Here is a 22,464-nt window from a genome sequence, read left to right on the forward strand (position 1 = left end):
CTTTGGCATGATCTTTCAAGAATCACTTGATGTTGGCATGGTCCCGGAGGACTAGAAAATTGCACCCTTCAAGAAGGGAGGATGGCAAAAGAACCGAAATTATAGGGCAGTGGTTGGGAAAGTACTGCAGTCTTTTATCGATGATGAGTTTTCAAGGCATTTGGAGACTAATGATAAAATCAGTCAATGTCAGCATGGTTTTTGTAAAAGAAAATCATGCCTGACAAATCTGTTTGAGGTCTTTGAGGAAGTGAGAAGGAGGGTGGACAAATGAGAGGCAGTGGATATCATTTACCTGGATTTTCAGAAGGCATTCGATTAGGTACCACACATGAGACTGCCGAACAAATCAGAATCTGATGGCGTTACAGGAAAGATACTGATATGGATAGAGGAATGGGTGACAGGCAGGAGGCAACGAGCGGAATAAGGGGGGCCCTTTGAGGTTGGCTGCCAGTAACTAGTGGTGTTTCTCGGGGGTCAGTATTGGGAGTGCTACTTTTCACATTATTTGCCAATGACATAAATAATGAAATTTTGACAAAGTTTGTGGATAATGCAGAGATATGTGGAGAGTAAGTAGTGCTGAGGAAGCAATGTGATTGCAGCACGACTTAGACAAATTGGAAGAATGGTTTAAAAAAACTGGAAGATTGAATACAGTGCTAGGCTAGGAAATGCATGATAATGCTTTTTGGTCTAAGGAATAATAGTGCTGATCAGTATTTAAATGGGGAGAAAATTCATACACCAGAGGCGCAGTGGGACATTAGTGTCCTTGAGCAAAAATGCCAAAAGGTTATTTTGCTGGCTCACTCTGTGGTAAAGAAGGGAAATGCTTTGAGAAAGGTATGGCTTTTCTTTGAAGGGGAATAGAATATTTAAGCAAAGAGATAATGCTGAGCCTTTATAAGACACAAGTCAGACCCTACTTGGGGTGTTTTGTCAACGTTTTGGGTCCTGTATCACAGAAAGGAAATGGGGATTCATTGAAACCTTCCGAGTGTAGAATAGTGTGGATGTGGAGAGGTTGTTTAACGTGGTGGGGTTATCCAGATTAGAGGGCACAGCCTCAAAATCGAGGGGAGATCCTTTTGAACAGAAGTATGGAGGAATATTTTTAGCAAGAGAGCAGTGAACCTGTGGAATGCTCTGCCACAGAGTGCGGTGGAAGCCATGTCTGTGGGCATATTTAGGGAGTAAGTTGATTATTTCCTGATCGATCAGGCCATCAGAGGGTATGGCGAGAAGTCAGGTGTAAGGGATTGAGTGGGATCCGTAATCAGCCATGATGGAATGGCGGAGCGGAGTCGAGGGGCTGAATGGCCGAATACTGTTCCTATGTTTTATGGTCTTACCAAGGTTCACCCTGAAGCTTCCTTTCCAGTCAGAACTTGCCCCATTTAATCTGTTCCCTTGCTGATGCACTTTAGGATCCGGGGGAGCTTAAGACCCGTCACCTCACGGCTGTGACTGAATCTGCTGTCTCCGCACCCCCCCCCCCCCACCAAGGATGCGGTGAATGAGTTTAAAATAATGGATTGATAATTCTCAGCTCGTGTTTATTTCACTCTCCGCATATTTATATTTACAGGGACTTTACACCTGACGCCGGTGCCTAGAGACGACACGTTTACAGACTGGGAGCAGACACGGAGCAGGTTCTCAGCCATTGGTTTTCATCCCAAGTCCAGAAGAGAGGATAAAGTTTCTCCGTGAATTTATTCTCTGTGAAGGTGTAGAGATGGGACTTGGTCTCCGCGTTGTAAAATGAAACTGTTCCGGACTCGTAACTGAGATAAACACCCACCCTCCCAGGTATGGGACCGGCAGCGAGGCGGGACACAGGGGAGGTGGGAAGAACGTTCACGCCATAAGATCGCCCAATGACCCAGAATCCGGTCTCCGGACTCAGTCTGAACCACCCCTTCCTCTCCACAGACTCTGCGGCGACTCCCAGCCACCAGCATCGATTCCCCGCCACCTCCACCTCCCAGTAATGTCTCCCGGATGTGAATCCCTCGGATCCCAGCACGCAAAACCAGTGTGTGAATCTCTTCCCGGTCTCAGGGAGATTCCTTTGGGTCCCGATGCATCTCACACTCTTCCGATCCTCAGACACCTCGAGCCGCGGACTCGCCGTTTCCACATCCAGGGTGACAGAGACTGGGGGGGAGATGAAGCAGAGAATCAAGAATCTCCGGGGATTGGGAAAAGACTCAGACAGCACACCCCAGGAGCTGGTGGAAAGGCCGCGGGGCCTCAGGCACAATCAGATGGCCGACACGAGCCTTTCCCCAGGTTGTACACACTACTGCGGATGGACAACCGGTATTTCCCCGTGGTTTATCCTCCGGTACGAAGAGCGGAGTTTTCCTAATCAACTCATTGTGGGGAGGGGTAGATTCAGATGGGTTGGAGTGAGTGAATAGCAGATGGATTTTCGTGCCGACCAACTTACTTTAATGAGCTCGTCCCATTTGCCCGTTATTCCTTTCCAACTTTCTTATCCACGTACCTGCCAAGATGCATTTTAAAACATTTGTAGCTGTACCCACCTCTTCAGTTGATCGGCTCATTGTAAACTTAGATAACCTTTTCCGCTGTCCACTATACCATGAATTTTATTGTCGTCCTCAAACCTAGTAACTACGCCACCTGCATTCTTCCCAAAATTATTAATATGAATGACAAACAACCGCGGCCCCAGCACCGACCTCTGCAGGTCACAGGGCTCCAGTCCTCTGTGTTTAAGAGACACTTGGACAGACCCTTCAATAGGCAAGGCACAGAGGGAGACTGAACTATTGACAGCCAATGCAGTGAATGTAGATGGTAAATAGGAGAGCACATGGATGGAAGGGCACATTTCTTTGCTGCACGATGAACGGCTCTGTGACTTTAAATGAACTGAGTGACTAAGTGACCACACCCCCGCCCCACCGGTGCAGAGAGTTCCAAAAAGACAGTGACATCTGATCCTTGATTCCTCAGACAGGGGATACATCCTCCTTGCATTCTGTCTGTGTAAGAATTCTGCCCTGTAAGAATTTTGATATTTCCCTGAGATCTCCTCTCATTTCGCTGATCAGAGGGGATGACCAGACGGCCTACAGGGACGAGGGCCAGCACCTGGCCGCGTGGTGTGCCAACAACAACCTGGCCCTTAAGACCCAGAAGACCAAGGAGATCATTGTGGGCTTCAGGCATGCTAGGAGCCACATGCATGTCCACATCTACATCAATGGAGCTGTAGAGAGCATGTATCAAGTTTCAATTTCCTTGGTGTCCGCATTTCCGAGGATCTCACCTGGTCCCTAAACTCCTCCATCCTGATCAAAAAGGCTCAACAGTGCCTTTATTTCCTGCGGAGCATCAAGAAAGCTCACCTCTGTCCCAGGATACTGACGGACTTTTACCGCTGTGCCATTGAGAGCGCACTCACCAACTGCACCTCAGTGTGGCATGGCAATTGTCCCATATCGGACCGCAAAGCACTCCAGCCTGTGGTGAGAACTGCCCAGCAGATTATCGGCACCCAATTGCCCACCATTGAGAACATCTACCATAAACACTGCCTGGGCAGGGCAAAAAACATTATCAAGGATCCATCTCACCCTAACCATGGACTTTTTACTCTCCTTCCATCCAGTAGGTGCTACAGGAGCCTCCGCTCCCGCACCAGCAGGCTCAGGAAGAGCTTCTTTCCTGAGGCTGTGACCCTGCTGAACCTCACGGCACAACACTGAGCAGTATTGCACCCATATTGTACTGTATCAGTACTTTTCTATTTGTGTGCTGTAGCACTTACTTTTTATTTGCAGTTATTTTGTAAATAATACTATTCTTTGCATTTCTGGTTAGATGCTAACTGCATTTCATTGGCTTTGTATCTGTATTTAGCACAATAACTATAAAGTTAACTCTAATCTAATCATTCTTCTGTACAGGGAACAGAGAACATAGAACAGTGCAGCACAGGAACAGGCCCTTCATTCAATGTTCACGTTCATTTGTGAGTGTAAAGTTGAAGTGGGGGAGTGTGAAGGTTCGAGACAGTAAAGGAGGTGATAATGGGAATCAGTAGGGGAGAGATGAATGGGAGATTAAACCAGAACCAGGTGGGTGAGCGGTGGAAAGCCTGTGGGTGATCTGTGTGTGTAGACGTAACGAGAAGGTGGAGGGTGACAACGAGATGAGGATACCTTTGTCCCCTGTCCCACAACCCCTCGTTAGGATAGGGGATCAACTTGCAGGGACCCTTAAGCAACTCAGGCCATGATGAAAGGTTTCAGCCAAAGGCGTCGACTGTTTACTCTTTTCCAAAGTTGCCTCCTGGCCTGCTGAGTTCCTCCAGCATTTTGTGTGAGTGGCTCCGCTTTAAATATACTGTACTCAGTCAGCTACCTGTGGCAGTTTCACTATTCTGTGGATAAAGGAATTCTCCCTCATCTCTGTTCTAAATGGACATCACTCCAGTCGCAGGCTGTGCCATCTGGTCCTGGACCCACCCACTATAGGATACATCCTTCCTACCTCAACTCCCTCCAGAGTTTTCAGAGAGATGAGGCCGAGACCCTTCATCAGGACCTGTTACTTGGATTACCAGCATCTGCAGATTTTTTTGTGTTTGATTATTAAAACAGGAGTTGATAGGTGAACTTCTTGATAGTCAAGGTGTCAAAAGTTATGGGAGGGTCCGGGAGAATAGGATTCAGAGGGATGAAAAATCAGCCATTCTTCTAAACTCCCATGAGAACAGGCCCAGATCCATCAAACACTCCTCATATGTTAACTCTTTCATGCCCAGAATGATTCTTTGAACCTCCTGGATCCTTTCCAATGCCAGCACATCTTTTCCTATATAAGGGACCCAAAACTCCGTGTGGTCTGACTAATGCCTAATAAAACCTCAGAATTACATTTCTTGCTCATGTAGTCTAATCCTCTCGAAATGAAAGCAAACATTCAGTTTGGCTATCTTACCACTGACACAAATTGCAAGTTAACCTTCAGGGAATCCTGCACAGGGTCGATTTGTACCTCTGATTTTTGAAATTTCTCCCTGTTTACAAAATCGTCTGTGCGTGTATTCCTTCTACCAAAGTACATGCATGAGTTCTCTACTCGGTAATCCATCTATCACTTAAAAGTTTCTATGTTTCTATTTAAGATTTCCTCTTAAGGGAGGGCATGCTGTCTTTCCCTATCTTATCAAATGCTGATCCTTAATACTGGACTCCATCACCTCCCCAAGCACACCACATACAGAGTAACACACTTAGAAACATAGAAAACCTATAGCACAATACAGGCCCTTCGGCCCACAAACTTATGCCGAACATGTCGTTACCTTAGAATTTACTAGGCTTACCCATAGCTCTCTATTTTCTAAGCTCCATGTACCTACCCAAAAGTCTCTTAAAAGACCCTATGGTATCCAACTCCACCACCGCTGCCGGCAGCCCATTCCACACACTCACCACTCTGCATAAAATAACTTACCCCTGACATCTCCTCTGTACCTACTCCCCAGCACGTTAAATCTGTGTCCTCTTGTGGCAACCAGTTCAGCCCTGGGAAAATGACTCTGATTATCCACATGACCAATGCCTGTTATCATTTTATACACCTCTCTCAGGTCACCTCTCATCCTCTGTTGCTCCAAGGAGAAAAGGCCCAGTTCACTCAACCTGTTTTTATAAGGCATGCCCCCCAATCCAGGCAACATTCTTGTAAATCTCTTCTGCACCCTTTCTATGGTTTCCACGTCCTTCCTGTAGTGAGGCGACCAGAACTAAGCACAGTACTCCGTGGGGTCTGACCAGACTCTGAAATAGCTGTAACATTATGTCAAGGTCCGGTCCGGTCCGAAATCCGCGTTCCGGGTCTCGATGCGGTCCAAGAGCTCCGGACTCCGGGTCTTGTAGCTGTCCCTCCCGGCCCCGTTGAGCCTGTTAAGATCAGCCTGGATCAAGGTGGCACCCTGTGGCCAATTCGGCTGCAGGCGTTTATAAGGGGACGTGGGACGGAGACCGGGCGGGTGGTCGTTTTGTTCTGTATCCTGTTCAGACCTGGTTGCCACCCTGCTTGGAATCCTGTCCTACCCTGGTTGCTGCCCTGCTCGGAATCCTGCTCTGCCCTGGTTGCCGGCCTGTTCTGTATATGCTCTATCCGGTTGGTCGTGTTCCCCTGCTTCTCTCCTGTGCGCTGGTCCCGCTGTTCCGCTTTATTCTCCTTGCTTGCGCTGCCACGCTGTCGGTTGCCTTTCTCAATTTACCAATGTACCCGTTGGATCACTGTAGTTCTGCTGCTTACCCTGGACCCAGCTTCCTATCCGTTACCTCCGTCGGGCGGGTCTGGCCGGACTGCTGCTGCCCGGCGGGGGCTCTGCCCCTTCCTACCCGTTGCCTCCGACAGGCGGGTCCAGCCGGACTGCCGCTGCCCGGCGAGGGTTCTGCCCCTTCCACCTATTGCTCCCTAAGGGTTGTGCCCCGCACCTGCCCAGGTGTCCGCGACTGGCCCAGGCCTCTGTGTTTTCCACCTGGGAGGCGGCCCTGCCCGGGATCCCTGCGGCCTACCATGAGGAATCTGCCTGCCTGCCTCGTCTAAACTCTGGGATCCTCCCGCCTGCCTGCCTCGTCTGAACTCTGGGACCCTCCCGCCTGCCTGCCTCGTCTGAACTCTTGGATCCAGCCCCTCCTGCATTAACCCTTACATGCCATGGCATCCCCATCCTGTCCTCCCCCTAGTACTTCAGTGTCTGCGTCCTGCGTTTGGGTCCATCCGGCCCCCGTTCCTGACACATTACCTCTCGGCTCCTAAACTCAATTCCACGATTGATGAAGGTCAATGCACCGTATGCCTTCTTAACCGCAGAGGCAACTTGCACAGCTGCTTTGAGCATCCCATGGACTCAGACCCCAAGATCCCTCTGATCCTCCACACTGCCAAGAGTCTTACCATTAATACTACATTCTGCCATCATAATTGACCTTCCAAAATGAACTACTTCACACTTATTTGTATTGATCTACACCTGCTACTTCTCAGCCCAGTATTGCATCCTATCAATGTCCCGCTGTCACCTCTGACAGCTCTCAACACTATCCATAACACATCCAACCATCGTCATCAGCAAACTCACTAACCCATCCCTCCACTCCCTCGTCCAGGTCATTTATAAAAATCACAAAGTGTAAGGGTACCAGAACAGATCCCCGAGGTACTCCACTGGTCACCGACCTCCATGCAGAATATGACCTGTCTACAACCACTCTTTGCCTTCTGTGGGCAAGCCAGTTCTGGATCCACAAAGCGATGTCCCCTTGGATCCCATGCCTACTTACTTTCTCAAAAAGCCTTACAGATAGATAGATAGATAGATAGATACTTTATTCATCCCCATGGGGAAATTCAACTTTTTTCCAATGTCCCATACACTTGTTGTAGCAAAACTAATTACATACAATACTTAACTCAGTAAAAAAAATATGATATGCATCTAAATCACCATCTCAAAAAGCATTAATAATAGCTTTTAAAAAGTTCTTAAGTCCTGGCGGTAGAATTGTAAAGCCTAATGGCATTGGGGAGTATTGACCTCTTCATCCTGTCTGAGGAGCATTGCATCGATAGTAACCTGTCGCTGAAACTGCTTCTCTGTCTCTGGATGGTGCTATGTAGAGGATGTTCAGAGATATCCATAATTGACCGTAGCCTACTCAGCGCCCTTCGCTCAGCTACCGATGTTAAACTCTCCAGTACTTTGCCCACGACAGAGCCCGCCTTCCTTACCAGCTTATTAAGACGTGAGGCGTCCCTCTTCTTAATGCTTCCTCCCCAACACGCCACCACAAAGAAGAGGGCGCTCTCCACAACTGACCTATAGAACATCTTCAGCATCTCACTACAGACATTGAATGACGCCAACCTTCTTAGGAAGTACATTCGACTCTGTGCCTTCCTGCACAAGGCATCTGTGTTGGCAGTCCAGTCTAGTCTTTACATGGGGTTACATAGTAGTTTCATGGGGTACCTTATCAAATGACTTCCTGAAACCCATTTACACTATATCCACTGCCCTTCCTTCATCAATGTGTTTAGTCACATCCTCAAAAAATTCAATCAGGCTCGTAAGGCACGACCTGCCTTTGACAAAGCCATGCTGACTATTCCTAATCATATTATACCTCTCCAAATGTTCATAAATCCTGCCTCTCAGGATCTTCTCCATCAACTTACCAACCACTGAGGTAAGACTCACTGATCTGTAATTTCCTGGGCTATCTCCACTCCCTTTTTTGAACACAGGAACAACATCTGCAACCCTCCAATCCGCTGGAACCTCTCCCGTCCCTATTGATGATGCAAAGATCATCGCCAGAGGCTCAGCAATCTCCTCCCTCACCTCCCACAGTAGTCTGGGGTACATCTCAACCAATTCCAAGAACTTATCCAATTTGATGTTTTCCAAAAGCTCCAGCACATCCTCTTTCTTAATATCAACATGTTCAAGCTTTTCAGTCTGCTGCAAGTCATCACTACAATCACCAAGATCCTTTTCCATAATGAATACTGAAGTAAAATATTCATTAAGTACCTCTGCTATTTCCTATAGTTCCATACATACTTTTCCACTGTCACAGTTGATAGGTCCCATTCTTTCACGTCTTATCCTCTTGCTCTTCACATACTTGTAGAATGCCTTTGGGTTTTCCTTAATCCTGCCCGCCAAGGCCTTCTCACGGCCCCTTTTAGCTCTCCTAACTTCCTTCTTAAGCTCTTCCTATTCGCCTTATAATCTTCTAGATTTCTAATATTACCGAGCTCTCTAAACCTTCTGTAAACTTTTCTTCTTGACTAGATTTATTACAGCCTTTGTACACCACGGTTCCTGTACCCTACCATAACTTCCCTGTTTCATTGGAACGCACCTATGCAGAACTCCACCCAAATATCCTCTGAATATTTGCCACATTTCTTCCCTACCTGTTCCCAATGTAAGCTTCCAATTTCTTGCCTGATAGCCTCATAATTCCCCTTACTCCAATTAAACACTTTTCTGACTTGTCTGTTTCTATCTCTCTCCAATGTTATTGTAAACGAGATAGAATTATGATCACTATCTCTAAAACTCTCTCCCACTGAGAGATCTGACACCTGACCAGGTTAATTTCCCAATACCAAATCAAGTACAGTCTCTCCTCTTGTAGGCTTATCTACATATTGTGTTAAGGAACCTTCCTGAACGCACCTAACAAGCTCCACCCCATCTAAACCCCTTGCTCTAGGGAGATGCCAATTGATACTTTTGTTATGTTTCCCTAGGGTTCATATTTTCTGTGGACAATCACTTTAAAATGTCAGTAGATTGAGGCTGGCTTTTGGACACTGACCCTCCCCCCCCCCCCCCCCCGTCAACTGGTGCTGCTAACGAGAGAGAGATGAAGAACAGAGGGCGAGGGACAGTCATGCAACACAGATGGGAGAGAGAGAGAGACAAGGATTAAAATGGATGATTTAGTATTATGGCTTCTTCGCTAATTGTTGACTTTAACGCCAAGGACATTTGGCCTGTTTGTGTGGATCCCTGCTGACACAGCAGAGTGATGCCAGGTGTCTGCTGAGACAGGAAGGAGTGGCCAGTTTGATGGACATGGAGTTGATGGATGGCTGGTACCTCGTCAGGGGAGATAAAAGATGGGTCTGCTGAGGCACCGGGAGACACGCCACGAGACACTGTAAGAGTGTTGTGCACCCACAGGAAGGTGGGGGCTTGGAGGACCGAATCGGGAGATCGGTCACAAAGCTCACAGTGTGACGGCAGGACCGGTGGGGGCTTGTGTGTGTGTCCACTCACGCCAGAGTGACGAGTCCACCACAGAAGAACGGTCCAGCTGAAGAACGGAGGGGTCATAACCGAATGACCACATCAGTACAACGGAACAAGAAGACAACAGAAGGTTTGCCTGCTGCAGCTGCTCCCATCTCACTCACTCTCTCTCTCCAACGTCACAACAGCAACTACCTCGACTTAAACTGAACTGAACTCTGCATTGTCTTAAGACTATTCATTTACCCCTAGACTTTGATAGAACTTGGTTTTGATTCTTATTTCTACACTTGTGTATAAATATATATATATATCATTGCTAACCTGTTTTATATGTATATTGGCATTTTTGATACTGTATTACTTAGTTTACTAATAAACACCTTTAGTTACAGTACCACCAGACTCCAATGTATCATACCATTTCTGCTGGTTTGTTAACCCAGTTACGGGGTACGTAACACTTTGAAAATTAAAATCTCCCATCACGCCAACTCTGTTATTATTACAAATTTCCAGGATCTTTTCCCCAATCTGCTCCTTGATATCCCTGTTAGTATTAGGCAGCCTATAAAAACACTCAGTAAAGTTATTGACACCTTCCTGTTCCTAACCTCCACCCACAGACACTCCGTAGACAATCCCTCCATGACGTCGAACTTTTCTGTAACTGTGACACTACCTCTGATCAACAGTGCCACACCCCCGCCCCATGCCTCCCTCCCTGTCCTTTCTAAAACATCTAAAGACTGGCACTTTAAGTAACCATTCCATTTCCTGAGCCATCCGACTCTTATGTCTATGCTACCACATCATAGCTCCAAGTACTGATCCACGCTCTAAGCTCATCTGCTTTGTTCACAATACTCTTTGTGTTAAAATAGACACATCTCAAACCGTCAGTCCAAGCGCGTCCCTTCTCTATCATCTGCCTAACCTCCTCTTCCCCAGTCTCTTCAGTTCAGTTCCCACCCCCTGACAATTTTAGTTTAAACTCTCCCCAGTAGCCTTAGCAAACCTCCTCGCCAGGATATTGGTCCCCCTGGGATTCAAGTGCAATCCGTCCTTTTTGCACAGGTCACACCTGCCCCAAACGAGTTCCGAATGATCCAGAAATCTGAATCCCTGCGCCCTGCTCCAATCTCTCAGCCACGCCTTTATCCTCCACCTTGTTTTTTCCCTATACTCACTGTCGCGTGGCACAGGCAGGAATCCTGAGATTACTACCTTTGCGTTCCTGCTTCTCAACTTCCTTCCTTGCTCCCTGTGGTCACTTTTAAGGACTTCTTCCCTTTTCCTACCTATATCACGCTATCACCGCCCCCCCCCCCCCACTGCAGGATATCTTAGACGCAATCTGAAACCTCACTTTGACCCTTTTTCTAACTCACGGTGTAATTTGTATCCTATTTCTAACCTGGTTACAATTTGGAGGCCTGTATATAACTCCCATCAGCGTCTTTTTACCCTTGCAGTTTCTTAACTCTACCCACAATGATTCGACGTCTTCTAATCCAATGCATCTCTCTCTCTGTCACCCCAGCCTCTCTGCCTACCTGCCTGTCCTTTGAATACAAGGTGTATCCTTGAATGTTAAGCATCAAGCCAGGATCTCCTTTCAGCCACAACTGAGTGTTACCAACAACATTGTACCTGCCCATCTCTACCTGTGCTACAACATCATCCACCTTATTCCCTGTACTGGTGCATTCAAATATAGCACCTTCAGTCCTGTATTCATCAGCCTATTCATCACTGTCCACGTGAACTTAAGCAAGGTCTTTGATGTCGACGATAGACAACACTTAGAGTATCGTCTGCATTTCTGGTTCTCCATATATGGGGAGGATGTCATTACACTGGCCAGGAAGCATCAGGAGGATGTTACCAGGACTGGGGGGGGGGGGGGGCTTGGCTTAAAAGCAGAGAGTGGATAATTTTGAGCTATTTAGCTGTAGTGTCATGTGTTGAAAGATGACTCCTCATTGAGGTAAATACATTCATAATGGGTTTAGATAAAGTGAGTCTTTTTCTGAGTATTGGGAGTACAGAACCAAAGGGCTGAGATTGAAAGTGCGATGGAAATTTCTTATGCGGATCTCTGGGGTAACATTCTCACAGAGAAGGAGGTGTGCAGATGGACTTTACTGTCACATGCTGTAGAAACAGGTAACATTAAAATATTTTAAAATAAATTTAGACAGGTACATAGATAGGAAATGGTCAGAGGGATATGGGACAAACACACACACACGGGACATGCTCAAGAAGACATCTTAGTCTTGCAGATTATGGGTTCAACATCTGTCAAACCCTTCCCAGATCAACCTCCTGAGGAATCTCACCCTGTGAACTGTTGATGTGACGTCACATCCGAGGGCAGCTCAGTGTGCAGAACAAACAGTATGGGTAAGGACGGCAGATTTCAGTTCTAAATGGGAATTTGTGCCTGTCTCTTTTACCATGTGTCAGACTCTGATAGTATATCTAGGTAAGTGACAATAGACAATAGGTGTAGGAGCAGGCCATTCAGCCCTTCGAGCCTGCACTGCCATTCAATTTGATCATGGCTGATCATCCACAATCAGTACCCCATTCCTACCTTCTTCCCATATCCCTTGACTCGTGTGTGTGCGTGGATTGTGGTAAATATCAGTGTGTTTGTGAGTACACATTGAAGTATTTGTATGTTACAGTGTGTCTTCCCATGTCTGGTGTGTGTTGACAATGTGTAATGTGTGTGAGTAATTTTAAATAAATACTTTACTGTGTCTGAAGAGAATGATTTCCAGGTTACTGCGGGAAGCAACAACGTACATTGCTGAGGCTCTGACTACAATCTGCCAATCCTTACCGTGTATGTGTGTGAGGGAGCTTTGCCAGGCTGGATATGTTGTATGTGCTTCTCCTGAGATGAAATCTTGACCAATGTCAATGCTGGTTGGCTTGTCCAGGCTCATTCTCACAATGCTTCAGTGTAGTGGTCTGATACCGTAAGACCATAAGACATAGGAGCAGAATTAGGCCATTTGGCCCACTGAGTCTGCTCCACCATTCAATCATGGTCGATATTTTTTCCGCTCTCAGCCCCACTCCCTGGCCTTTTCCCCGTAACCTTGGAAGCTGCATTCAATATGCCTTAAATACACCTAATGATAGCCTCCACAGCTGCATGTGGTAACAAGTTCTGCAAATTCACCACACTCTGGCTCAATAAATTTCTCTGCATCTCTGTTTTAAATGGACACCTCTCTATTGTGAGGCTCTGCCCTGTTGTCATAGACTCTCCCACCATCGGAAACATCTTTTCCACATCTACTCTGTCTTGCCCCTTCGATATTCGGGTTTCAATGAGATCTACCCTCGTCTTACTAAATTCCAGGATTACAGATACAGAGCTATTAAATGTTCTTTGTATGTTAACCCTTTCATTCCTGGAATCATCCCTGTGAGCTGAAGTCTCTGTAATGCCAGCACAACTTCTATCAGATGAGGAGCACAAACTGTTCACAATACTCAAGGTGAGGCCTCACAGTGCCTTATAAAGCCTCAACATCACATCTCGGGTCTTGAATTGAATGCTATTCTAAACCTCTTGAGTTGAATGCTAACATTGCATTTGCCTTCCTCACCACTGACTCTACCTGCCAGTTAACCTTTAGGGTGTTCTGCAGAATGACTCCTAAGTTAATTTTCATCTTAGCTATTTGTATTTTCTCCCCATTTAAAAATAAATCTGCACATTATTTCTGCTACCAATGTGCATGACTATGAATTTTCCAACATTGTATATCATTTGCCACTTTTTTGCCCATTCTCCTCATCCAAGTCCTTGTGCAGCCTACCTGCTTCCTCAACACTACCCGCCCCTCCACCAATCTTCGTCTCATCTACAAACTCGGCAACAAAGCCATCTACTCCACCAGCTAAATCTTGATATGCAGCATAAAATGAAGGTGTCCTAATACTGACCCCTGTTGAACAGTAATCACTTGAAAGGATCCCTTTACTGTAATTCACTGTTTCCTACCAATCATGCAATATTCTAACCATGTTTGTAACTTCTCTGTAATACCATGGGCTCTTAACTTGGTAAGCAGCATCATGTGTGGCACCTTGTCAAAGGCCTTCTGAGATCCAAATATACAACATCCACTGCATCCCCTTTATCTATCCTACTTGTAATCTCCTCAGAGAATTACAACAGGTTTGTCAGGCGAGATATTCCCTTAAGGAACCCATGCTGACTTGTCCTATCTTGTCCATCATCGTCCAGTATTCCATATCTTCATCCTTAACAACTGACAGCAACTTCTTCCCAACCACTGAGGTCAGGCTAACTGGTCTATAATTTCCTTTCTGCTGCCTTCCTCCTTACTTACGAGTTGAATGACATCTGCAATTTTCCAGTACTCTGGCACCATGCCAAAGTCCAATAATTCTTTTAAAGATCATTTCAAATGCCTCCACCATGTTGGCCACTAGGGTGCAGTTCATCTGGTTCGGGTGACCTATGTACCTTTAGGTCTTTCAGCTTTTTGAGCACCTTCTCCCTTGTAATAGTGACTGCAGTCACTTCTATTCTTTCGCACCCGTTAACATCTGGCACAGTGCTAATGTCTTCCACAGTGCAGACTGATGCAAATTACACATTTAGTTAATCTGCCATCTCTTGGTCCCCCGTTATTATATATCTGGCCTCATTTTCTAGTGGTCCTATATCCACTCTCATCCCTATTTTATTTTTCTACAATACATGAAAAAAACACTTTGATATTGTTTGCCAGGTTGTTTTACAAAGAGATGAGTAAAATGGGCGCGAAGGATCGTTGGAGACCTGAGTCACCCCAACCACAAACTCTACAAGTTGCTGTCAACCGGGAAACAGTACCGCAGCATAAAAGCCAGAACTAACAGGCTCCGGGGACAGCTTCTTCAACCAGGCCATCAGACTGATTAACATGTGCTGAGACAACTGCATTTCTGTGTTTTATTGACTAGCATGTTATACATATTATTTATAATAAATTACTATAAATTCCACATTGCACTTTTAGACAGAGATGTAACGTGGATTTTTCCTCCTGGTGTATATGAAAGATGTAAGCAATAAAGTCAATTAAATTCAATTCAATTTCTTATTTCATTTTCCCCCTATCGATGATTCTTTTAGTTGCTCTCTGTAGGTATTTAAAGCTTCTGAATTCTCTGCCTTCCTGATAATTTTTGCTTTGTCATATGCTCTCTCTTTTGGATTTACATTAGCTTCCCTTGTCAGCCACCGTTGTACTACTTTGCCATTTGAATATGTATTTATATTTGGAATACCTCTATCTTTCGCCTTCCTCATTTTCTCTAGAATTCACACCTTTTCTGCTCTGCTGTCATCCCTGCCAGCATCTCCTTCCAATTTACTTTGGCCAACTCCTCTCTCATACCTCTGCAATTTCCTTTAGTTCACCAAAATACTACAACACCAGACTTTACTTTCTCCTTATCAAGATTCAAGTTGAACGCAGTCATGTTGTGAGCATTGCCTCCTAGGTTTTCCTTTTACCTTAAGCTCCCTAATCACCGCCGGATCAATACATAACACCCAATCCAGTAGAGCTGATTTCCTAGTAGGCTCAGCAGCAAACTGCTGTAAAGAGCCATCATGCAGCCTTCAACAAGTTCACACTCTTGAGATCCACTGCCAACCTGATTTTCCCGATTGACCTGAACGTTCAAATCTCCCATGACGATTGTCCTTTCATTGGCCTTTTCTACTTCCAGTTGTAATCTGTGGTCCACTTCCAGCTACTGTCGGGAGGCCTGTATGTAACTGCCATCAGGGTCCTTTTACGTTTGCAGTTACTTAACTCAACCCAAAAGGATTCAACATCGTCCTATTCTATGTCATAAATTTCAACTGATTTACCAGCAGAGCCTCGCCGCCCCCTCTGCCTACCTTCCTATACCACCGGTACATTGGGTAACCTTGGACACTCAGCTCCCACCTACAACCATCCTTCAGCCACGATTCAGTGATGGCCACAATCTGTTATCGAGCAACACGTTCACCCGCCTCAATTCTGATACTCCATGCCTTGAGAAATAACACTTTTAGGACTGTATTTGCTAGCCTTTTTAATTCTGCATCCATAATGCACTGATACTCACCCTGCTGGCTACAATTTTCTCCTCACATCTGTCTGCCTTATCTGACAGTCTGACTGCACGCTATCTTTACTTTCCTATCCAGAGTCTCTTCACTCTAGTTCCCACCACTTGACAGATTAGTTGAAACCCTCCCCAACAGCTCTATCGAACCTCTCTGAGAGAATATTGTTCCCCCTCGGTTTCAGGTGCAACCCATCCCTTTTGAACAGGTCATACCTCCCCCAGAAGAGATCCCAATGATCCAAGAAGCTGAAGCCCTGTTCCCTGCACCAGCTTCTCAGCCACACATTCATCTGCCAGATTAACCTGTTTCTACCCTCACCAGCATATGGCACAGGCAGCAATCCAGAAATTACAACCCTGAAGGTGCAGCTTCTCGGCTTTCTACGGAGCTCTCTAAATTCTATTTTCAGGACAAATTTGTTTTTACTTCCTACGTCATTGCTACCGATATGTGCCAAGTTATCAGGCGTTTTCCCATCCCTTTCTAAAATGCTGCAGACACAATCCGAGATGTCTCTGACCCTGGCACCTAGGAGGCAGCATACCATCCGGGTGTCCTGTTCACGTCCATGGATTCCCCTGTCTGTTGCCCTGACGATGGAGTCCCCTATCACTACCTCTCCCCTTTTTCCCCACTAACAACAGTGTGTGTTGCGGATCCACGGGGCGGGGGGAGACCTGCGTCAATCAGCGCCTGCACTGACAATCAACACTGCACAAAAATTGTGTATTTTTCTGACAATCCTGGTCACCACTCTGTTACCCACTTTTATTCCCCACAGTATCATCAAGTCAGTATTAATTTTCCAGCTCCTGGTAGGATTCAAATCATGTATTAGTGTGTTAGTGCAGTGTGCCTGGGATCAGGACACAGTGGTTCTTCTGCCAGTCCCATGAATTGCTTGCATTGTGGCCCTGTGCTGGTGTGTTCAGGGGTCTGACATCTCCAGCTGACCATGTGACAGCGATGCCTCGCAGTCAGTGGGGTTAATGTGGAATAAACTTCAGTTCCCCTTCAGCCCATTATTACAACGAATCTTTGCTTCAAATTGGAACTTAATTGTGTTTCATAAACAAGAAGAAATTAAACTTTGTAAGTTTTACCTTGATTAATGGGATCGAGTGTTCCTCTCAGCACTGTGTTCAACAAATAGAAGTGATCGAATTTTTCAACCGGTAGGGCCTCATCTGTCACTGACAATTCTTGGACATCGTCATTAATCCTGTAATATTAAACTGATGGTGATAAATTGGAATTTGAACTATCTTACAAATCCATCCAGGGTTTCAGTAAAGAGCATGTCCTACCTCCTGTTCCGACGAGCTTCCTCCTGAAATAAATAAAAACACAAACCTGATTAGACATGGACTTACTGCCCACATCCCGAATTCCATCCAAATAATTACAAGGTGCTGAAAATTCCCACTCCCACGGTCACAAACACACACGAACAACACAGAACCACGGGTAAATTACAGGGAATGTTTCGGAATGCTACACCATCACTGAGAGGATGAAACTGACAGGAAAGTCAGGATAGGGTGTGCATTTTCATCTGGATATCATGGTGATAAAATGGAGGAACTTAAGATCAGTGATGGATTTGATTCTGTGCAGGTGGAGAAACTATCCGTATATATGGGAAGATGAAATTCCATATGGATTTTAATAAATCCCATTAGAAATTTAGTGAAGAGGATGTGCAACTCATTGTCACAGGAGTGGGTGACGCGGAACAGCAGAGATTGAATTCAATGGGGATAAACACGAGGGACCATGGAGTTCAGGGCACTGTCGCTGGGTGCGGTGAGTAGGAGGGAGGAGGAATGTGACGCAGAGAAGTTGATAGGAGAAATGGATTGAATGGGTTGTTTATGATGGAGAATAGAATATAATCCCATGTGAAATTTATCTGAAAAAGTAAAGTGTGAAAGTTTCCCTAATTTGATGTAACCCAGATATGGAGGATAAGTCAGTTGTGTGGGTCACTTTCTTTGTTCTCAGTGATTAACAGAATATCCCTCACACCCACTGCACCAAACACACTCACACCTGTGAATGGAACTAGCTGTTAACAGCAGTGTTAGAGGTTATTTAATATGCTAATTAAGGACAGAATCAGCACCCGTGTGTTATGATCAGAGTAAATAATTTCATTGCATTTTTCCTGAGATGAACAGAAGTTGTGGAAGTCCAGTTGTGGGACAACAACAACCCTGAATAGTTGCATCAATTGTCTGGTAAAAAGTTTGCTGCCATTTGTAAATGCTGGGTGTAGGAGCAATACATTTGTTTTCCGTCTCCATTGTATTTTGTCTTGCGTGTTTATGATGGTAACTAGTCACGTGAGTTGGAGCGTGGAAAAACCAAAGGGAATAAGTTTCATATTCATACTTAGTGCTGGGTAGTTTTGAGCTGGGGCAGGTGGATCTCATATATTTTGTTGACTGCTTGATGACTTGCAGCGGACTGAACAGCTTCAGCATGTAGTTATTAAGAAAAATAATGTAGTGGACCTTTTGGAAAGCATCAAGTTGGATAAGTCACTGGGACCAGATGTGATGTACCCCAGGCTACAGTGGGAGGCGACTGAGGAGATTGCTGAGCCTCTGTCGATGATCTTTGTATCACCAATAGGAACGGGAGAGGTTTCGGAGGATTGGAGGATTGTGGATGTTGTTCCCTGATTCAAGAAAGGGAGGAGAGATAGCCCAGGAAATTATAGACCAGTGAGTCTTACCTCAGTTATTGGCACTCAGTGGTCGATGGAGAAGATCCTGAGAGGCAGGATTTATGAACATTTGGAGAGGTATAATATGATTAGGAATAGTCAGCATGGCTTTGGCAAGGGCAGGTCATGCCTTACAAACCTGATTGAATTTTTTGAGGATGTGACTAAACACATTGATGAAGATAGAGCAGTAGATGTAGTGTATATGGATTTCAGCAAGGCATTTGATAAGGTACCCCATGCAAGTCTTATTGAGAAAGTAAGGAGGCATGGGATCCAAGGGGACATTGCTTTGTGGATCCAGAACTGGCCTGCCCACAGAAGGCAAACTGTCGTTGTAGACTTTTCATATTCTGTATGGAGGTCGGTCACCAGTGGAATGCCTCAGAGATCTGTTCTGGGACCCTTACTCTTCGTAGTTTTTATAAATGACCTGGATGAGGAAGTGGAGGGATGGGTTAGTAAGTTTGCTGATGACACAAAGGTTGGAGGTGTTGTGGATAGTTTGGAGGGCTGTCAGAGGTTACAGTGGGGCATTGATAGGATGCAAAACTGGGCTGAGAAGTGGCAGATGAAGTTCAACACAGATAAGTGTGAAGTGGTTCATTTTGGTCAAATATGATGGCAGGATATAGCATTAATAGTAAGTCTTTTGGCAGTGTGGAGGATCAGAGGGATCTTGGGGTCCGAGTCCATAGGACACTCAAAACAGCTGGGCAGGTTGACTCTGTGGTTAAGAAGGCATACGGTATATTGACCTTCATCAGTCATGGAATTCAATTTACGAGCCGAGAGGTAATGGTGCAGCTATATAGGACCCTGGTCAGACCCCACTTGGAGTACTGTGCTCAGCTCTAGTCACCTCACTACAGGAAGGATGTGGAAGCCATAGAACGGGAGCAGGGGAGATGTATAAGGATGTTGCCTGGATTAAGGAGCATGCCTTATAAAAACAGGTTGAGTGAACTCGGCCTTTTCTCCTTGGAGCAACAGAGGATGAGAGGTGACCCGATAGAGGTGTACAAGATGATGAGAGGCGTTGATCGTGTGTATATTCAGTGGTTTTAAGGTCCTGGGGAGTAGGTACAGAGGAAATGTCAGGGGTAAGTTTTTTACTCAGAGAGTGGTGAGTGTGTGGAATGGGCTGCCAGCAATGGTGGTGGAGACGGATACGATAGGGTCTTTTAAGAGACTTTTGGATAGGTACATGGAGCTTAGAAAAATAGAGGGCTATGGGTAAGCCTAGTAATTTCTAAAGTAGGGACATGTACGGTACAACTTTGTGGGCCGAAGGGCCCGTATTGTGCCGTAGGTTTTCTATGTTTCATTGCAGCTTAATTTATGATTTATAATGCTGAAGTTTCACCGTTTCAAGATCGTGTGTTGCTAATGAAAAATCAAATACATATCTTCGACACTTTGGAACGTCATTATTGGAGCGATTGGAGGGTACGTCATGCAAGTATAACAATCTGTGTGATGTCTCCAGTAGTGGCAACTGTTCATTCAATGCCCTTTGACAGGAACAAATTGAAATTTAATCCCTCACCTTGAGAAATATCACACTGTCTTTTTGAACCACCTGTTCCTTTAAATTTGAAATTTCCTCCTGAATAATCCTTATATTCTCTTGAATCTCTCGAATATTTTTCTCCATTCGATTCAGAATCCTCTCCTCTTCTTCCCTGATATCCCTGAGTGAGCTCTGCTCTTTCTCAGTGATAATCTGGCGCAGTTCAGCAAACTGGGATGTGATGTGGGACTGAAGGCTGTATGACTGTTCCTGTTGAATGAAAGGTGAAGATGAATTTACTGCATTGCTGCGTTGTATTTCCTTGTGACATTAACATGAGCACTCGGTCCATTGGAGTCCATGCTAGTTCTGAGAACACTCCTGTCAACCCCATTCCCTCATGTTTTCCTGACACCTATTCTCCCTCGTTGACCCACTAACTCCCACCTGATTCATATACACCCTCTCCCACCTTCACAGGGTTAATTATAATTAACCATTCATCCAGCATGTCCTTGGGATTTGTCTGAAACTCTTGTGGTCACAAGGAGAGCAGGCAAACTCCATACAGAAAGCACCAGAGGTCAGGATCGAACCCAGATACTTGGAGCTGTGGGATTCTGCTATTCTGAATTAAAGTGAGCAGAACTATACAGTAATATCAGAAATTCCGCTCAGGAAGCCTCACCCGAACTCTGGAAATCTTCTCTTTCTGTTGTTGCTCCATTTCCAGGAAGTCTGATTTCTTTTTTGTGAGAGAGTCTAAGGAAGATTTCAGCTGATCCTGGAAGTCAGAGAGCGAAGGAAATAGAAACAGACATGCATCAGAAGAAACAGGTGATCAAACCCGATTATCACACAAAATGCTGGAGGAACTCAGTGAGTCAGGCAGCATCTATGCAGGGGAAATAAACAGTCGGTGTTTCGGGATGAGACCCTTCATTAGGACTGGGAAGGAATGGGACTGAAGCCAGAATAAAACCGTTGGGGATGAGAACCAGCGGGCAGGTGACGGGTGAGACAACGTGAGGGGGAACGTGGGGGAGGATGATGAAGTGAGAATCTGAGAGGGGACATGTGGAAGAGGTAAAGGGCTGGAGAAGAAGGAATCTAATACGAGAGGACAATCGACCATGAAACAAACGGGAGGAATTGGGGCTGTTTGGGTCCTTGAATGGTGACGAGCGAGGAGGTGTAGGAGTCAGGTCCCGATTGCAGGTGTCAGTGCCAGGAGGGAGATCAGTGAGTAGGAGCGAGTGGATAAGGGAGTTGCGTAGACAGCGATCCTCACACAGAGCGGAGAGCTGTAGGGAGTGGATGGGGGTGGGCAGTGGGAGGGGAAACTGTGCTTGCTGGTATAATCCCGATGGAGATGGCGAAAGTTACGGAGAATAATATGTTGGTTATGAAGGCTCTTGTGCTAAGTAGGACGTGACAATGGAGGATGGGGTGAATATCAAATTCGGGTTAGTTTTACCTTGCAGATTGTAACAGCTTCTTTAATCGGCAGGAAACGGTGCTCCCTGTGTTTCTGCGCATCTCTACAGATCAGACAGATCAGTATCTTGTCCGTTTCACAAAACAGCTTCAGTTCTTCCTCATGTTCCTCGCAGTGAAGTTTACTTTCCTTCCCTTTCAGATTCGGGTTTAGATTTTGAAATTTTTCAGCCAGATTTGCTAAGGCCCGATTGACCCTGAGGGTGCGGTCAGCAATCTCCTCTCTACATTCCGGGCACGAATATCTCTCCTCCCTTTCCGAACACCGTGTGATACAAGAGCGACAGAAGTTGTGTCCGCACTCCAGTGACACCGGATCGGTGAAGAAATCCAGGCAGATGGGACAAATTAGCTCCTCGGTTAAACTCTCGACCTGTCCTTTCGAAGCCATGTTAACTCCCAGCACTTCCTGATAGAGAATGCTTTCACTTTCGGGGAGCTGCCGATCCCTGCAGTACCGCGATTGCCCACTACATGCGCTGCAGACTCAGTGGGGATAAAATCTTTTTTTCTCTTTTTATTAATTTTTATTGAAGATTGACAAAAAAGATACATTAAGTCAACATGTCATTATGTGCAATAAGGAATTAAATTAGCAAATAACTGATTAACAAAGCTAAGCAATGTATCGATAATAATAAAAAAGTAAAGTGTTACGAATATTTTTTTGAAAGAAAAAGGGAAAAAAGAACCACTACTGACTAAAAAAAGCAACAAAAAAA

At 45.5% G+C, this 22,464-nt stretch overlaps 2 protein-coding genes across 2 annotated transcripts in view; one reads left to right on the forward strand and one right to left on the reverse strand.

The window, feature by feature from the left end:
* The window catches only part of LOC140732891 (uncharacterized), a 795,520-nt gene that overhangs the window by 197,541 nt on the left and 575,515 nt on the right, over positions 1 to 22,464 (forward strand). The gene's annotated exons all lie outside the window — the stretch shown is intronic.
* Positions 1,557 to 22,133, reverse strand: LOC140732634 (zinc-binding protein A33-like). Its single transcript, XM_073055330.1, has 6 exons — positions 21,723 to 22,133; positions 20,934 to 21,029; positions 20,282 to 20,515; positions 17,309 to 17,331; positions 17,105 to 17,223; positions 1,557 to 2,166 (listed from the first exon to the last, which is right to left on the reverse strand). Exons 1-6 carry the CDS (start codon positions 22,131 to 22,133, stop codon positions 1,634 to 1,636), a joined length of 1,416 nt encoding a protein of 471 aa, XP_072911431.1. The 3' UTR covers positions 1,557 to 1,633.

This window comes from Hemitrygon akajei, chromosome 9, assembly GCF_048418815.1.
Source record: "Hemitrygon akajei chromosome 9, sHemAka1.3, whole genome shotgun sequence".
Taxonomy (NCBI): Eukaryota; Metazoa; Chordata; class Chondrichthyes; order Myliobatiformes; family Dasyatidae; genus Hemitrygon; species Hemitrygon akajei.

Coding starts and splice junctions, on each gene's coding strand:
- LOC140732634 (XM_073055330.1), bottom strand. CDS start 22,133: ATGGCTTCGAAAGGACAGGTCGAGAGTTTAACCGAGGAGCTAATTTGT. Junction 21,030..21,722: donor AAGCTGTTACAATCTGCAAG/GTAAAACTAACC, acceptor TCTGACTTCCAG/GATCAGCTGAAATCTTCCTT. Junction 20,516..20,933: donor AGAAGATTTCCAGAGTTCGG/GTGAGGCTTCCT, acceptor TTCATTCAACAG/GAACAGTCATACAGCCTTCA.